Raw genomic sequence first — 19,687 nt, forward strand, 5'->3', positions numbered from 1 at the left:
AGAAAGAAAGAGAAGCTAAAAGCAAATGGATCTCAGAGAATCTTTTAACCAAGAATTTATGGTTGAACTGCTTTAAAATACTTTAGAAGTTAATTCAAATTTAAAGTCCTTTTCAAAAAGCTGTTTTCAACTAACAAAATGCTTTCAATTTGTGATAAAGAAAACATATTACTTCATGAATGATTCTAAAAATCACTGTTTACAAAAACTGACAAAACATATTGACTGGAAGTGATAGGAATATCAATACCTGTAAATCACAGGGCTTCCCTGGTGTCTCAGACAGTGAAGAATCTGCCTGCTATGTGGGAGACCTGGGTTTGATCCCTGGCTTGGGAAGATTCACCGGAAGAGGGCACGGCAATCCACTCCAGTGTTCTTGTCTGGAGAATCCCCATACACGGAACAGAAAATTGCCACACATTTATTTCATCTTTTACTGTAAAATTATTCAATGCTCCTTTTACACCAAACAGTAGTCTTAGAAATGGGCATTATTCACCAAATATTTTAATAAAAGACTACTTACAAAACTAAAATAGTTTATTAAATCCCCAATGCTCTGATTTTTAAGGCCATTTAAATAAAAATCCAGTCTGTCAAGAAAGTTCAGTTCAGTTATTAGAAGTCCGCATTTCTCACCCTGTTTTACTTTGATAAGCAAAGCCATACTAGTAATTTGAGCTATGGAGGATGTCCACAGTGAGCTGGCTGTTGTGTATACACACGTGTGTGCACACACATCTGCATGTCCGTGTGTGCTCAGCTGTGTCCAACTCTTTGAGACCCCATTGGCTGTGGCCGGCCAGGCTCCTCTGTCCATGGAACTTTCCAGGCAAGAATAAACTGGCAATACTAAATATCAAATCCTGGTCCGGAGGGTTGCTCATTTAAAGATGGACATATTGCTTATCATTTTACTACAATCGTTTGTCTCATCAACCTTAATGGGGAGACAGGAATATCTGAAGATAACAGGTTTGCAACAAACTACAGGTTATTACTTCACTTGGAAACAGACTTGGGTAACAGATTCTCTTGAAGCATTTTACGCACATGCACAAACATACAGAAAAGTGATTTCTGTTTGTCCGTTGTAAAGGTTTACCTCCTTCATTTATAAAGTAGAAATAAAACCCACTGCGGAAGCACATATTAGACTAAGTGTGATATACTGTAAGTAGAGACACTCGCAGGCTGTGGAGCATTATACAAACGCTGTCATCTCTACTGTCACCATTGCTATCACTGCTCCTCCCATCTCTGGTCCTCCCTCATGAGAACTTTTGAGGACTGGCTGCCCTGGAACCTCTAGGACAGAGGGACTTAAACCCAGGGTCCAAGGACACTGAGGATCTTGAATACAGGTAGCCTTTTGTGAGGCCCTGGTTCGGTAAGCAAACTGGTGAATCTTTCAGCAGATTCTGACAAGTTCTTGTGGTTCTGAAAACAAGCTTGTTTTGAAGATCTGGGCTCATGTATTCAGGAGGGTAGGAGAAGAAATGTCTTACACCATTTTCACGAATACCATTATTATCTGGTACAATCAGCCTGTTTGTGGAACAAAGGCTACGTGCGCTCCATCAGCCTCTGTGATTAAAAGCAGCAGAAAAATGAGTAAGACCGTGCTCTGTCCTTGAGTTCTGGGACACACACACGAAAAAGAGCAAAAAACAAAACACCCTGAGTCAGATACGTACAGAAAGGGGAGTAAAGACAATCAGACTAATGACCTGGTCTCAGGAAACGCTTCTCAGGAGAGGCAACATATTAGGCCAACCTAAGAAATATTTCCTGAGTGCCTATGACATGAACCCAGTATAAAAGGTTTAGCATCCACCCTCACAAGGAGCTGACAACTGAGAAGAAAAGGACTGTAAATAAACAATTACACTAGAGTGAAACTCACAATAATGTGGGGGGTAAAAAATAAAAAAAGCCACATGCAAGAAAAGAATCAGCTCTATATGAAGGAGAAAGCTTGTCAAGAAAGATTTATTAAGCAGAGTGAGAAAATAAGAGCCGAACAGGAGATCAGTCAGCAGATCGGCCGAACAGGAGATCAGCAAGCAGAGAGGTGGGCGGGTGGGGAAAGGAGGGACCCCCTGTGGCCGCAGCAGAGGATGAGCGGGAGCTGATGATGGAGGACAAGCAAAGGATACAGGAGGAGGGAGGCGAGTTCCCTAGGGCATCACTGGCTACACTGGAGAGCCTGGGCTTCATGTTAATAGGCACTTGAAAGGTTTTCATGAGGAATTTCACAAGAGACGGAAGCCCTTGGTCAAGAACCATCTCTGTATTACCCAGAATACCCTCAATGTAGCACACCTTTGTGACTGCTTTGTCGGTAAGTCACAGCCGACTCTTTAAACCCACAGACTACATAACCCACCAGGCTCCGCTCTGTCCATGGGATTTCCCAGGCAAGAATACTGGAGTGGGTTGCCACTTCCTTCTCCAGGGGATCTTCCTGACCCAGGGGTCAGCCCCGCGTCTCCTGCTTTGGCAGGTGGGTTCTTTACCACGAAGTCACCTGGGAAGCCCTGTGTCACACCGAAACCACACCAATTTCTATGACACTACTTAGTTTAAAAAATATGTGTATAAACACTTCAAAATTCGATGAACACAGTACATTCCCATCTATTTCTACTCATGAATTATGATTATGATCTAATGAGACAATAAGGAGTACATCAAAGCTGTATATTGTCACCCTGCTTATTTAACTTATATGCAGAGTACATCATGAGAAACACTGGGCTGGAGGAAGCACAAGCTGGAATCAAGATTTCTGGGAGAAATATCAATAACCTTAGATATGCAGGTGACACCACCCTTATGGCAGAAAGTGAAGAACTAGAGAGCCCTTTGATGAAAGTGAAAGAGAGTGAAGAAGTTGGCTTAAAGCTCAACATTCAGAAAATTAAGATCATGGCATCCAGCCCCATCACTTCATGGCAAATAGATGGGGAAACAGTGGAAACAGTGGCTGATTTTATTTTGGGGAGCTCCAAAATCACTGCAGATGGTGACTGCAGTCATGAAATTAAAAGATGCTTACTCCTTGGAAGGAACGTTATGACCAACCTAGACAGCATATTAAAAAGCAGAGACATTACTTTGACAACAAAGGTCCGTCCAGTCAAGGCTATGGTTTTTCCAGTGGTCATGTATGGATGTGAGAGTTGAACTATAAAGAAAGCTGAGTGCTGAAGAATTGGTGCTTTTGAACTGTGGTGTTGGAGAAGACTCTTGAGAGTCCCTTGGACTGCAAGGAGATCCAGCCAGTCCATCCGAAAGGACATCAGTCCTGAGTGTTCATTGGAAAGACTGATGTTGAAGCTGAAACTCGAATACTTCGGCCACCTCATGTGAAGAGCTGACTCATTTGAAAATACCCTGATGCTGGGAAAGACTGAAGACAGGAGGAGAAGGGGACGACAGAGGATGAGACGGTTGGATGGCATCACCGACTCAATGGACATGAGTTTGGGTAGACTCTGGGAGTCGGTGATGGACAGGGACGCTTGGCATGCTGCAGTCCATGGAGTCGCAAAGAGACTGAGTGACTGAACTGAACTGAATGAGACAATAAAATAAAGAGCTTAAAATAGGGCTAGTACACAGTGGGGTTAAGTTAGTTCTAAGCTCAGTAATGTTGGACTCTTTGCAATCGCATGGCCCAGAGACCGCCAGGCTCCTCTGTCCTTGGGATTCCTCTGTCCTTGTCCAGGCAAGAATACTGGAGTGGGTTGCCACGCGCCCCTCCAGGGGATCTTCCCGACCTGGGGATCGAACTCAGGTCTCCTGCATGGCAGGAGATTCTTTACCTGGGCCACCAGGTAAAGCAGTCAGTGAATATTAACTACAATTACGTGTCAATGGTGATAAAGATGAAGGAAATAAGAGTACAATATGGCTAAACTGGCTCAAATTAGAAAGGAGTCTTAAGAAATCACAGAAAATAGCTGGGTAACTTTATCAAAAAATACAAAAAAAAACAGAAAGAAAAGCAAAAATCAACTAGGCTAAAATCAAAAAGATCACATTTGGTAGACTTTCCCCAGTATAAAATAAATAGATAACTCTACAGAATCTCTTTCAACAGATCAGTTTAGTCAGCTACATGGAAGCCTAGCAATGAAACAGGTTAAGTACGATTGCAGACATTCCGAGAGGAGATGGCATACTTCAATTCCCAAGGCAAGTTAATTGATAAGACTGGCCCTTGAAGTATATATGTGAATACTTTCCTCCACTTTTATCAAGGCTGTTAAACTGGATAACTGCCAACTCAACAAGTTCCACATGTGCCCTTGAATAACAATCTTTCCAAGCCCATTTATTCTCAGTAACAAAGACATGAAAGGCTGTGCTTCGTGGCATTGGGTCCTGCCTGGTGAGCATCACTATATACACCAATACGTTTGGTTTTTTAAAAAACTAAATGCTATGAAGGTAGCTGCGAAGCAAAGCAGCATACAAAATACAAACTAATAGATAATTCAAAACTTGACAAACCCAGGCTTGTGAATGAAAATAATCCACAAAGTCAAAACAACAGCAACTAAATGGTTAAGGAAAAATAAAAAATCCAACCTGAGCAAACAACTAGAGTTTCAAGATCTACTCAATTTTCATAATTGGGCAAGGCAGGCAACATGCAAAGAACAGCCTGGATGTGAATGGGGTATTAAATCTTTAGACACACAGGCCACTCAAAGTACGAACACTCAGCTCTTCAGCACGCTCAGAACATAAAGGCGGTTCCCTGCCAAGAGGGCTGGGGAGGAGAACAGGTTCACTAGGGCATTGCCACACAGCTCATGGTGGCGAGGATACCAGCTGAGGCCAGGGCGCCGAGGAGGACAGCGCAAGACGACAATGACACGCGGAGCTCCATCCAAAGAGGAAGCGTGGGTTGAGCCGGCTCCAGCTGCTGTGTGGGTTAAACTGGTTTTAAAGGTTAACCAGGACCCCAACAGCCAGCTAAAACAATGTTTCCATGAGAAGAGGCTTCAATTAGCGTTCAACACAGTTCAGGCAGGCAGGAGGTGTTTTTGTTCATGGGAAGGTCATACTGTCACAACTGCAAACACAGGTGAGATACCTGTCCACTGCCACTAGCCAGCAAAGCTCACTACCGTCTACATTCAGCACGAGTCCCCCGATACTGATCACTTCGGTGCAACCATCTTAAAGTGTTTAAATGCCACCACCTCGTAACGCTGAAACTCTGTTCTACTAAATGTGCCAAAGAGCTGTACATCATTCTGAGAATAAAAATGAAGGAAGGAGAGTCTCCGAGTCAATACTCCTTTCAAGACCAAGCTTCAAATTTAGGATTGAAGTGAACAGCCCAGCCCAGCCCCATTCAGCCCAGAATCCTACTCAACTGGTGGTTTTTATATGGGCTCCCTCCGGAGAATGCCATGGACAGAGGAGGCTGGTGGGCTACAGGCCACGGGGGTCGCAAGGAGTTGGACACGACAAGCACAGACAGCGTGGTGAGATCACTCGAGTGACGGCAGTTCAGTGCAGGGTTCCCATGCACACACCCCCTAATCCTGCCACTTAGCATTCAAGTGGTTTTGCGTGTTCAGTCGCATCCAACTCTGCGACGACATGGACTGCAGATCACTAGGCTCCTCCGTCCACGGGATTCTCCAGGCAAGAGTACTGGAGTGGGTTGCCATTTCCTTCCCCAGGGGATCTTCCTGACCCAGCGACTGAACCCGTGTCTCCTATATCACAGGCAGATGCTTTACTAATGAGTCACCCAGGAAGCCCCAGGTGGTTTTAGGCAAGTTATTTAACTTCTGAATGTTTCCTCATAGGTAACACAGGGATAAGACTAACTATCTGGTAGTTGTGAAAGTAAAAGTGAAATCATGTCTGACTCTTTGTGACCCCGTGGACTGTAGCCTGCCAGGCTCCTCCGTCCATGGGATTTTCCAGGCAAGAATACTGGAGTGGGTTGCCATTTCCTTCGCCAGGGGATCTTTCCCACCCAGGGATGGAACCCGGGTCTCCCACATTGTAGGCAGACGCTTTCACCGTCTGAGGCACCAGGGACGTCGCAGTTGTGAGTCAACTGTGAGTTGCAGTCGTGAGGATTAAACAAGTTAGCACACATAGAGGACTCAGAGCAGCACTGGCTGTGACCTCAGTAAGCATCTGTGGTTCATTATTACCACAATGTCCACTGTCACGACTGTCACTTTCACCAAAGGCTTGAGGCCGGAGAGCACCCTCCAAGTGGTTCCAGCCTGTCCCTCCGGGTTCTGGCTCTCACACACCACGAGCAGGATTGAATCAGGGCACGGCACACCTTCACCACGTGCTGCTCAGCAACAGGACGCCACCCGGAACCACGGGGCTCAGGGTTACATCCCCGCCCCCTCCTCCAGCCACCGTCCCGGGCACCTAAAGCATCAACCTGTTAAATGTACAAATAACTAAAGGAAAGCTGAGCCCCTGTTCCCTAGCATGGGAAACACACATTCCCATATGTAAAACACACAGCCAATGGGAATGTGCCGTATGACTCAGGGAACTCTAACCAGGGCTCTGTAACAACCTAGAAGGGTGGGATGGGGTGGGAGGTGGGAGGGATGTTCAAGAGGGAGGGGACACATGTGTGCCTGTGGCTGATTCAGGCTGATGTACGGCAGAAAGCAACACAATACTGTAGAACGATGATCCTTTAATTAAAAATAAATAAATTTAATTTTTTTTAAGTGAAAAATAAAATAAAAAAACCCACCAAAATGGAATTCCCTTTGGATTTCTAATGAGATCCTGTTTTCACCTTAAAACCCTCCTGGCTCACCAGAGGATTCCCCACCCCAGCAGAAATGACTCCCATGCCCTCCATCCTTTGACTCAAGAGTCACAGAGCCCCACTTTCGGTCTCACTGGGGCTCTAAAACCAGTTTCCTTTCTCCTCACCTTTCTGAGGAGGAGAACAGAAAGAAACAACAGCATGAAAAGCAGCTGCGGCCACTCAAGGGAGGAGATGGCGACACAAAAGGCCTTTCACCAGCACATTTCTTCACTCCCTTGGGGCCTCCCACCAGTCCCTATTTTAGTTCCTGCTGCCAGCAATTCTAGACCAGCTCCAAGCAGCGTAACTGGTCCCACCCCAGGAGATCACACTTCGAGGAACCGCCCAGCCCTCAGCCATTCGTACAGGCTTCTCAGTCCCCATGGTTGAGCCCATTAATAGCCCTCCTTCCTCCTCTACACGCTACTTTCTTTCCCGAGAGAAGTGGCCGTAGGAAAAATCATGGGTCCCTGGCTGTATGCAGAATATGGGAAAAGGTCTTTTTTAAACTTGAGTGAATAAATTAAAATCATAATGAAAACACTCAGGAGCTCTACCAAACCAGACCGAATCCCCAGAGGCATTCTCCCTCCTCACTGAGGTCAACAATAAGGTGAGCCTGGACAGGAATTGCCTTCTGTTTCCACTGCGCCAACTCGCTGCTCCTTCGTCCCCTAAGCCAGTCTCCAGACCTAAGAATGGTGCAGTTAACGCTCCCCTGGAATGACACTGTAGCTGGGTTCTCTTGAGAAAAACGTAGTCCTTACTCTCCCTCCCGTAATTCATGAATGATGATTTATCCCGTTGCAAACAGCTGTACTTCCATGTTAATTCATTCCAAGTCTTTTCACTGGAATGTAAATTTCAATCCTGAAACCACAATTGGTATTCTAACAGCACTAAGAAGTTCAGAAATTTGCTTTTATCTTAGTGAAAAACACAGTCTCCCCAAATACATAAGAGTCAGAAGGGGGAAACACTCTTATTGGGTTGCATTACAGTAACAGCTCAACTGAAGCGCTCCAGACAGAAGGGAAAACACACATAAAAGACATTCATGACAATACAGACACGGGTGGAACAGGGCTCAACTAAACACTGCTTCAATATGAGGTCCTATTAACAATTTAAAAAGTAAACCTCTTGGCCAAGCATTTCGCTAGTTTTAAAAATCATACCCTATTTTAAAAATGAGCAAAGACTTGCAACGTTTTATTGGTGCTCAAGTAATAATTAACTCGGTTTGGTCCTCACCAGCCAAGAATACTAAGCTGAATTAATTCCACAAATCTCCAGGAGGAAGCCCTAAGATTCTACTCTGCTCAACTTGGAAGCTGCTGACAGAGCAACCAGGAACGTACTAGAAGTGAGAATGGGGTGAATGCTAAGAAGTATAAAGTCGGGCAAATAAAAACCGAAATGTGAAATTACACGTTTCCAAGATACCTACTCCTCTAACATTTCTGTTAAACCTGCTTTACAGTCCTCACTGCAGATTTTAAGGAGACAAAAAGGGGAGAACCTTTATAGAGTACTGGAGATTGACTCTCTAACGGCAGACTTTCCAAATGTTTCGCCCAACACTCAACCCTTCCAAACCTCAATCATGTGGGCTTGGATTTGTCAGAATGGTTCACTAACACCCAGAAGCCTCTCCAGGAAAAAGCATATGACACAGTGAGAGATTAACTGATGAGTCAAATGACTGTCACCCCTCCACTGCAAGTATGTGTTACCTCCCTGCAAAGCCAATTAGCAAAATATGCACAACACCCAGAGCAGACAGGGCTGTTCACTCAACTACATATTTTAGGTAGTCCACAGAATTTCCATTTCAAAACACAAAAAACTTGTCAGGGGATGTTTCAAATTTAAGCAGATTTTTTGTTTAAGGGAAAAGGGAGGATCTTAAAAATAGTAAGAACTAAATTCAGACAGCTGTCCTCTATTCTATGAAAAGCATACAAATGATATCCCTATGTAACAACACTGAAATGGGTAAAACACCACAAAAACTCGGTTTTATCATATTCGGCCAACGATGTAGTTTTAAGTTAAGTCAAAGGCAAGAAGCAAAGAGACAATGAGGCGGGCAGGTTCATGGTCTTCACAGTCACAGCAGCTCTGAACAGGCCCACAGTCATCAGCCCCGTGTGAAAGGCATCACTAGAGGAGAAGGTGAGAGCTCAGCAGAAGTGGGCGAGGAGCAGAGATTTAAGTTCTCTTTGTCTGATTCTTCAGGACCCCATGGACTGAAGCCCGCCAGGCTCCTCGATCCATGGGATTCTTCAGGCAAGAATACTGGAGTGGGTTGCCATTTCCTTCTTCAGGGGATCATCCCAAGCCAGGGACTGAACTGGGTCTCCTACACTGCAGGCAGATTCTTTAGTCACCAGGGAAGCCCATACTGACCTTCTAGAAAGATGCTAATGACTCAACCTGGGCCAGGCCAACCCCAACTCATGCTGGAGTTTGCCTGCCTTGTACGAGGGGGTTCCCACTGCTGTTTCAGAACTGCCCCTACTTTTCCTCATCTGCCAGGCACCTCCCCACACTCCAACCTGCCCTCAAAATCAGTGAGACAAAACCCAAACAAAAAAGTGGCATATCTAATTTTAGGATTTCTATAGCACAAACATACTGACTTTTCATGAAGGAATCTGACACCATGATACCAGGTGTCTTGCTGGAGATCTCTGTAAAAAAACTTGGGCTGATAATCCTACTGTCAAAAAGAAAATTTCTTGCAACATATACCAGGGAAATGCATAAGAACTATTATATCACCTTTATGCAACTTCAAAAAGCATATAAACATAAATCTGCTGCATTTTCCTCTGTAACAGAAGGACTATAGAAGAGATGACCTAGAAATATCCAATTTTTCTCTCACCTTTAAATCTCAATCTTTGTACCACCAATGCCTAACAGCTGATCATACACTTTCCTAACCCAGTGCCCATAATCCCAACCCATGCCCAGCCTCTCACTAAATTACCACCTGGGAAGCCTGGCACTGCCATTCAGTTTGAAAACGACTAAAATTATTTCAGGATGCTACCCTGTTGAGCTGGCTGGCTGCACACCCTCTCCCCTATCCGCCCACCCCCGAGAGTAAGAATATTCCAGTCTCCTCACTTTATAGACCAAAAATGCTAGCTTCTAAATAGGTCTTTAAAAAGCAACAATAGAAATGCTCTTCTCAACTGAAACAAAAAAACCCAAAAGGAAGTGCTCACATAATTTAAGACATAAAGGAAATGTAAATTAAGATTTTGTTTCTATTTTCCATCTTTCAACTATGACAGTTCTCTTTCAAGGCTTTCAAAGCCCACCTTGGAAAAGAAAAAAATAAGTAGGAAAAATTGTCCTTATGAAATTCATAAAAACACTTCATACTTTCAGCTTCAGTTACTAAATTTTGGGTATTTTTCTATGTTGCCATTGTACCTGAAAACTAATTCATATCAGAGAGTACGATAAGGGAAAAGATCCATTCTACTCTTCAGGTGGGTGATTACTAACTGCTGTTGGCAATGCTATTTTCTCTTGAATTAAACCATTACAGGTATTTTAGATGAGTGGCATGTAGTCTGCAGATCTATACCCACATACTAGAGGTATATAATTCACTAGAGAAAGAATCCTCTGAGTAAACAAAAACACGTTAAAAATTGTGTAACCTCTGAAATCACTTATTTCTAGGATACTAATTACATTTTTTCATGAGCTGTACACCTATGAGATGTGGAACTGCATACCGGGGTGGGTACCGACTGAAGAACTTATTTGAGGTGTTACTGAATAAAAACTTGAAGGTTTAAAACAATAAGAAAAAAATATGCCTTTTAGAATGGACCTATTCGTCAAGGAAATAGCAGTGAGATTAATAAACAAACCGAATCCCGTCTATGGCCGATGACTGCTGGGGTTACCCAGTTTCCTTCTATTTGCCCTAGCAGTTTCAGAAGGCAGGACATTCAAAACAAAAACAATTTTTAATTTACTCATTCAATCTTTTACCATGTAATAAGCAGCTTCTAACAGGCAATATCTGGTGGGTGCTGAGGATAGAAAATACATGCGCTAAAAGCCTGTCCTTAAAGGTAGTTTTGTGATGAATTGTGTGTCTCCCAAAATTTATGTGTCCAAGTCCTAAATCCCCAGTACCTCAAAACATGACTGTCCTTAGAGACAGGGCCCCAACTGAGATAAACGAGTTAAAATGAAGTTAAAATGAAGGGGCGGTCCCTCATACAAAGAGATGAGGACACAGACACAAACAGAGAGGATCATGTGATGTCTCAGGGGAAGATGGTCAACTCCAAGCCAAGGAGAAAGGACTTGGGAGAAACCTACTCTGCCAACACCTTGATCTTTGACTTGCAGCCTCCGCATTTGTGAAAAAATAAATTTCTGTTGTTTAAGCACCCCGTCTGTGGCAGACCTTTGTTATGGCTGCCCCAGCAAACTAATAACATGGTTCACACGCCAGCAGGGGAGACTGACATATAACTATAAAATCCATGAAAAGCAGCTAAATTAGAGGTATGTACAAAATGCAAAATAATAAATATATACTCTAGCATAAATTGGCTGTCCCAGATGTTCTGTTTTTAGGGCCTCATTCTAGGAGGAAGGATATCATAACAGAGCATTGCCACCACTTCTAAAAGACACTAAATAACAGACTCTAACATGTTATTTCACTTTATCCCCACATAAATCTTTCAGTAAATTGGAGTGCCCCCATCTTATAGGTGGAGGAAGTCAACTTTAAGAGGATAATCATTTGTCCAAGACCATCAAATTAACAGCTGAAAGAGTCACGATTCAAAGCCAGGTCCCTTCAACTCCACATTCCAGAGCCTACATCTGCCCTTTAAACGAAACCTAGAGAACGTACACGAGGTCTTCTCTCTGTAGGCTCCCTTATTTGCAAGTGTGCACTAACGTCTGAATAGCACGCTAGGAAGCGGAGTGGTCGCCTGTGTCTGCACCTGCACCAGCTGGCAAAACTTCAGTAGGGCCTCTCAGAGTTACAGAAAAATCACAGGGATGCTTTTGATAAAATACAGAACAAACCTGGAGATCAGGATCGGTGGTCATGATTTCAATTCAGGTTCCGCTGGTTCCATACTACACAAAGACACATGGAACAAGACAAAAAGCATGGATGTGCATTGAGCCCTACCAAGGGCCAAAGGGGAACTGTCAAGGAGTCAACACAGGGTGCATTTAGTTTAAAGAGAAATGAGAGGGAAGAGCAAGTCAGCATAAAGACAACACACTCACCTGTTTCTTCATCTATTCTGAAAACGCCAACACCAGAACCATCTCGGATGGAGTAGTGGACCTCTCCATCTCTTCCCATGTCCTCATCACGGGCAGACACCTTCATGACTGAAGAACCAATAGGGGCGTTTTCCTTCACCGCACCCTTTTCCACAAAGCTGGGAAACACCGGTGGATGGAGGTTCTCATTCACGTCGATGACCTCAACTTCAATGTAGCAAGTGGAAGACAGAGAAATGGGTTTCCCTTTGTCTTTGGCCCTCACCGTGAGATTATATACCTGCTTCTTCTCGAAGTCCAGCTGCTGGATGATTCTCACGGCTCCGCTGAGCTTATCCACATCAAAGCTTCCTTCTCCGTGGTCCAGGAGACTGTACCTCACTTGACTAGACTGACCCAAATCAGGGTCGTGGGCCTCTAACCACATGATTATGGTCCCTTCTGGAAGGTCCTCTCGAACCTTCACGCGGTAGTTAGGGGGAATAAACTTGGGCGGGTTGTCATTCACATCCTCTAAGGATACTTTGAGAATCACGGTGGAGACCAGCTGGGGCTCTTCCCTGGCTTGATCCCTGGCTTCAATCTTTAAGTAATGCACGTGCTGCTCCTCACGGTCCAAGGTGTTCAGGATTTTAACTACTCCAGTCACGCTGTCGACTGAGAACTTGTCTGTGTCCGTGAGAACAGAGTACCTCACAAGTCCGTTTGGCCCCAGGTCTTTATCTGTGGCTTCCACCTGAATGATTTCACTATTTATCTCTTTGTCTTCACTCACTTCGACAAAGTAGCTCTCCTGTAAAAATTCAGGTGGATTATCGTTGGCGTCCAGGACTCGGATCTCCAGCAGATGCCACGCAGCCCTCTGTGGCAGGCCCAGGTCAGACACTGTGATGTTCAGGGTGTATCTGTCTGTTGTCTCACGGTCAAGGGGAGACAGGATTTTGAGCATCCCCGTTTCCATGTCCATAATGAAGCAGCTATCCTCATTTCCTCCGGAAACGGCATAGACCAGCTTCCCGTTGAAGCCCGTGTCGAGATCAGTAGCATTCATGAAAAGCAGGCTGGAACCCACAGGCTGGTTTTCCTTGACCTGGATCCCAGCTGGAAGAGTACTTCTGAACTGGGGCGCGTGAGCATTGAAAGAGTGGGAATCAAAGAAGACATCCTCGACCTCTCCCTGGTTGTTCAGCTTGTTCGCCTGCAGGAGTTTCTCCGCCAGCATTTTGGCCACACCCGTCTCCTGGCACTGCAGGCTGACTGGCTTGCGAAGGGCAGCCACGGTCATGTTGATGTATAATGGGGTGGCAAAATTCTCTCCATCTGTAGCCGTGATTCTCAAGCTGTGAAATGACACCTTGGCCCCTAAGCCATCCATCAGTGACTGCTTTAATGACAGTACCCCAGAGTTGGGGTTCAAGCTGAACAAGTCCAGTTCATTTCCAGCCTCGATCTGGTATCGCACCAACTGAAGTTCATCCGCATCGATAGCAGAGACGGTAGTGATCTGCTCCCCAACACCCAGATCCCTGGGAATCGTTCCTTCACAATTTATCTTCTCGAACAGGGGTGTGTTGTCATTCAAGTTATTGAGAGTAAGGGTGGCAAGGATCTCAACCTCCCGGCGGTAGGGTGAGCCCCAGTCTGACGCCCGAACCCTCAGAGTGTAAACCCGTGGCATCAGCTCATAGTCCAAGTTTTCTGAAGTACTCACAGCGCCTGTGAAATGGTTAATGACAAACGGCACGTGATTCAAGTTCGCAATGCTGTAAGTCACGTACCCGTTCTCACCCTCATCAGGGTCTACAGCGCTCACACTCATGACCGTAGTCCCAATGGGCACGTTCTCATCAAAAGATGCTTTGTAGGCTGTCTGGGTAAATTCTGGAGGGTGACTGTTGGCACTCAAGACTTTGACCAGGACTCTGGTCGAGGCTTTTCTGTCGCTTGTGGTTACTTCGAGTTCAAAATGGGATGCCTGCTGTCTTTTCAGGGGTTCTAAGATGGAAATGAGACCAGTGTTGTGATTCAGGCTGAATTTAGCTTTGCCAGGCGTGCTTTTAAAAACATACTTCAAATGAGGATAGCTAGGCGTGGCTTTTACCATGACCACGGGGGTGTGGGGAGGAGCGAATTCGCTGATTTCCGCTCTGTAAACCTCCTTCTCGAACCTGACCGGCCCCGCTCTGAACCGGGGTGAAATCACATGGATCACTTTCACAGAAGAGAACTGGGGAGGAGTTCCTTTGTCTTTCGCCTGGAGCGTCAGGTTGTAGCCGAAAGGATGACTCTCCCAGTCAATGGTGCCAGCAGCGGCTTTGAGCTTGTATTCTCTGCTCCCTGGAGAGGCCCTCACTGTCCTGAACTGCTGAAGGAGGTCTCCCGCCACGATGCTTAAAGAAGCCACCTCCCCGTTAGCGCCCTGATCGCAGTCCTCCACGGTCACGATGGCGTACGTGGGGTCCCTGTCCTGTTCAGACGGTGACGAGGTCACGGCTGTGATCACGGGGGCACACGCGTTGGCCTGCTCCACGTGAACCGTGAGCTTGGCCATGCTGCTGATGCCGCTGCTACCGTACAACTTCATGCCGCGGTCCACGGCCAGAATCTCCATCTCGTAGACACTGGTCTCTGCGTAGTCAAGTCTGCCCGTTAAAACGACGGTGCCACTGGTGGGGTGGATGGCAAACATGTCTGTTCGGTCTTTGAAACTGTAGTAAAACTCCCCATTGGTGCCTATGTCTGCATCCGTGGCGCTGACTCTGGCGATACTGGTCCTTATGGCTGTGTTTTCAGGCAGAGATACACTGTACGAGGTGGGGGAGAAGAGGGGTCTCAGGTCATTTGTATCCAGCACTTGCACCCTGACTTTGGTCCGCGCTTCAGCGTTCGTATTTTTTTCTACTGCTTTGACAATCAACGTGTAATGGTCCTTCACTTCTCTGTTGAGAATAGCTGTATTTCCTCCTTTGGTCCTTATTCTTAGAAAGCAAAAGTCTCCAAGAACGTATTCTTCGGCTTTGAACAGGTTTTCATTGTCTCCTGAGATGATTTTGTACCTTAACTCCCACAGTGGATTTGTCATGTAAATACCCATCTTTACGGGATGCCCCACGTAGGTTTTCGCTGCAGAGTTTTCATGCACTGTGACGTTGTACTGGAAATGTGTGAACTGCAAGGGTGTCTGTTCCAGTGTTCCGCTTCCATCACCATCTCTGAAATGCTGGAGGAGGCGCAGCAGAAGCAGAAGCAAGGCCAAGTGCCTCCCCATCTCTTAACTGTCAGGCACCTAGGAGCCAAGCAAATAAGAAACATTACTTCAGGGAAATAAACAAAAAGTGTACATTTTTTTTCTTGAGGCTTCTTTCAGACCTCACATTTTAATATAGCATTCGCCATGTACACAGAGGATGAGGAACTGCAGTGGTTTTCCAATAGGAGTATCAACACTGCTACTATTTCTAGAATTACTAAGGTCACGAACAATTTTCAGTTTATTGACTCCAACAATCTTAATGACCATCTGCTAGCTGTAACAACAAAATTTATTCCTGCATTTCAATCTTGAAGGCAAGTATACTGCTGTTGCTGCTGCTAAGTCACTTTAGTCGTGTCCAACTCTGTACAACCCCACAGACAGCAGTCCAACAGGCTCCCCTGTCCCTGGGATTCTCCAGGCAAGAATATTGGAGTGGGTTGCCTTTCCTTCTCCAATGCATGCATGCATGCTAAGTCGCTTCAGTCATGTCCAACTCTGTGTGACCCTATGGACAGCAGCCCACCAGGCTCCTCTGTCCACAGGATTCTCTAGGCAAGAACACTGGAGTGGGTTGACGTTTCCTTCTCGGGAAAGCAACTATAACTGACTGCTAACAAGGTACGCAAAGGTCTGTCTAGTCAAAGCTATGGTTTTTCCAGTAGTCCTGTATGAATGTGAGAGTTGGACCATAAAGAAAGCTGAGTGCTGAAGAACTGATGCTTTTGAACTGTGGTGTTGGAGAAGACTCTTGAGAGTCCCTTGGACTGCAAGGAGATCTTACCAGTCCATCCTAAAGGAAATCAGTCCTGTATATTCATTGGAAGGACTGATGGTGAAGCTGAAACTCCAATACTTTGGCCACCTGATGTGAAGAACTGACTCATTTGAAAAGACTCAGATGCTGGGAAAGATTGAAAGTGGGAGGAGAAGGGGATGACAGAGGATGAGATGGTTGGATGGCATCACTGACTCAATGGACATGAGTCTGAGTAAACTCCGGGAGTTGGTGATGGACAGGGAGGCCTGGCGTGCTGCAGTCCATGGGGTCACAAAGAGTCAGACATTCAGGCATCAGTCCTTCCAATGAACACCCAGGACTTATCTCCTTCAGGGTGGACTGGTTGGATCTCCTTGCAGTCCAAGGGACTCTCACAGTAAATTAAGTGCTCAAAAGCTCATGAACTTAACACTACTACAGTATCCTGAGCATGAGAAGCTTCGGACAACTAAATCAGAACAACCAAAAAAAGTCTCAATGGTGGTTTTATATAACCTCCCATAATGATAGCATACAATCTCATTTCAAACTTTATCCTGAAATTATATTTCTTTATAAGAATGATTAAGTTCACTCCCTACATAATACAAGGGCTTAGCATCTCATTTGGCACTATGTAACTATTTAAAGGTATTAAAATAATTATATCATCAAGTTTAATACTGAGGTCATTTCTGAACCAACAAGCTGAGCCAAAAAAAGTCTGTTTAGAAAAAGAAGACCAAGAGCTTGATGTCCAACAGGACCTGCCTGCCTTCAACCAGGGACGCGGATCTTGGCACCAGCACTGGGGTGTGAGGACTGCTGCCCACAACCAGTGCTCAGAGGGTCCACCGTCTTCAGGGCTCTGATTAACCTGTCCCCTGAACACAAAACACAAACACATGCAAAACTAAATCATCCAAGCGATCACATGTAGGGGGGCCCGATCAGCAAGGTGGCAGGCACTGCAGGGGGTCCAAGGGTGAAGTGGGAGGAAAGAGGACATTTGAGAAAGGGGTGCCCTGAACCAGCGGGAAGGCAGCCAAGTCCACCGGGCTGCGGCCTGGCTGGGGAGCAGGATGACTACCTTCAGACCAACTGTTTCCCTAGGGGCCAACATCATTCACTTGGTAAATCAAGGCAGCTTCACAAGAGGACAGCATTGCGGCCCTGAAAAGGACCTCTCCAATGAAAAACTGGGAAATGGGACAGCTCCCCAAGCAGAGAGAAACGGCAGGCTGGAAGGCTGGCCAAACAGCCAAGGGAAATTAGCATGGCAACTTAAATTCAGAGGAGCTTAACTCAGCGACCGCCAACTTTGCCCCATGAGTCATTTCATTAGGGAAAAAAAAGAAAAAAGCTGATATGCTGAAAGCAATTAGAAGCCTAACTGATACTGAATCACGCTGAAGTCGGGCAGCCTAACTTGTTCTTTAGTGACCATGTCTTCCCAGCAGATCAAGTCAGGAACGCAGACAGATATTTGGCTTCTAGAACAACTGATATTTAAACAAAATAAGACGATCTTTCTCCAAAACTCTCTCTTAATTTGGTCCACAGATCTAATACTCAAGGGAAATTTGAGGAGTATGCAACAATCTGGGGATTTTATCAAAACAAGTGACAACATTGATTCATGACTGATTTCAATCTACAGGTATTGAGAATCTGACAGTGTGCTATGCTTAGCCTCTCAGTCGTGTCCGGCCCACATTGCAGGCGGATTCTTTACCATCTCAGTCACCAGGGAAGCCCATGAACACTGGAATGGGAGGCTGATCCCTCCTCCAGGGGATCTTCCCAACCCAGGAATCAAACCGGCATCTCCTACATTGCAGGCAGATTCTTTACCAGCTGAGCTACCAGGGAAGCCCCAGACTGTGCCAGTTACATGGAATTCAACAACTTATAGAATGATTTTAAAAGGCAAAGATCCTGGTTCTGAGGCATTTACAAACCAGGGATAAAATGTAAAGAAAATGCTTTAAAGAACCATTAAAAAGATGATGTTTGCACAAGCACCTTTATTTTAGAACACAGTGTTACTATCAACACTACCCACTTTACAACAAAATATTAATCCAGGATTCTACTGCAAAATATTTTTGCTTAATTCTACAAATAAAATATTATGGAGTCATCAAAAAGAGTAAGAGAGCACTCTATACACTGACATGTAAAGATGTCCAGATATAGTAACAGGGAAAACTAAACCAAATCCATTTATGTTTGCAAAAAGGAAGGGGAGATAAATACGTGCATAGTTCATGGATGGGCTTAAAAAGGACTGAGAAACTCTGAATGGATAAGAAGTAAACTGTTAACAGTAGTAACTTCTGGAGAGTACGCAGCTGGGGGAATGTTTACACCTTCACTTTTCTCTACTCTGTGAATTTTTAGCATATACATATATACACACACACACATTATCATGACTTCAGTTTTCTTTCATTATTTGATTCATTCAACACCTGTTTAATGAGCACCTACCATACCCATTTTCCCCTATGGCTCAGCGGGTAAAGAATCTGCCTGCAATGCAGAAGACACAGGAGACTCAGGTTCGATCCCCTGGAATAGGAAATAGAGGCTCACTCCAGTATTCTCGCCTGAAAAATCTCATGGACAGAGGAGCCTGGTGGGCTCAGGTCATGGGGTTGCAAAGAGTCAGATACTACTGAGCATGCACGCACCACCGTGTCTGGAACAGTTCTACATGCTGCTGATACATAAGTGAACCAAACTTTCAACTCCTCACGGAAGGTACAGTTCCTGGTGAGAGATAAACAAACATGGAAACAGATGCTGATGATGAGTGCTAAGGAGAAAAATAAAGCAGAAACAAACAGAGACGGCAGTCAGAAGCACGGAAGGAAAAGAGAAAAACTATGTGAGTTTCTAAACCTCGGCCGTATGGACATTCGGGGCAGATAATTCTTGACTGTGCAAGAGGGGCTGTGGGGCAGAGAGCTGTCCCACGCATCCCTTAGTATTAATCCTGCTCTCCACCCAACTAAAAGCCTACAGCCTCTCCTTCCCGCAGCCCCGGCCAAAAAAGATGTCTGCAGACAGTGCCAATGGCCCCTGAAGCTCAAAGTCATGTCCGGGAGAGAAGTGCTCGTTAGAGAAACCACAGAGAGACAGGCTGGTGGCTTGGCACAGTGGGTGAGGGGAGCGAAGCAAGGGAAATTCTTTCTTTAAGTATGCCCGTCATTTTACAATACTTTTAGATCGTCAGAAAAACTAAAAAGACCGTTTCCCCACTGTTAACATCTCAGCTGATGATGGTACATTTGTCACAACTAATGAACTAATATTAACACACTGTTAGTCACTGTCTGGTCCCAATGCCCTCTGTCTGTCCCAGGACCCCAGCCAAGACAGCCACGTTACACTCAGTCACCGTATCGTCCCAGACTCCTCTGGACTGTAACAGTTTCTCTGATTTGCCTCGTGTTTCATGACCTTGACGGTTTTGAGACGTACTGGTCAGGTATTTTGCAGACTGTCCCCAGACTGGAATTTGCCGGATGTTTTTCGCATGATT

General features: G+C 45.2%; 1 protein-coding gene across 6 annotated transcripts in view; it reads right to left on the bottom strand.

The window, feature by feature from the left end:
* Nucleotides 1–19,687, bottom strand: part of FAT1 (FAT atypical cadherin 1) — a 121,332-nt gene that overhangs the window by 91,326 nt on the left and 10,319 nt on the right. For all 6 annotated transcript variants that reach the window (XR_010664647.1, XM_065947608.1, XM_065947607.1 and 3 more), the window contains exon 2: nucleotides 12,125–15,410. Coding sequence is in view for 5 of the 6 variants with exons in the window: in XM_065947608.1 (XP_065803680.1) it covers nucleotides 12,125–15,392 (3,268 nt within the window). In the remaining variant the exon portion in view is untranslated. The remainder of the gene's footprint in view (nucleotides 1–12,124; nucleotides 15,411–19,687) is intronic.

This window comes from Muntiacus reevesi, chromosome 10 (assembly GCF_963930625.1).
Source record: "Muntiacus reevesi chromosome 10, mMunRee1.1, whole genome shotgun sequence".
NCBI classification, from domain to species: Eukaryota; Metazoa; Chordata; class Mammalia; order Artiodactyla; family Cervidae; genus Muntiacus; species Muntiacus reevesi.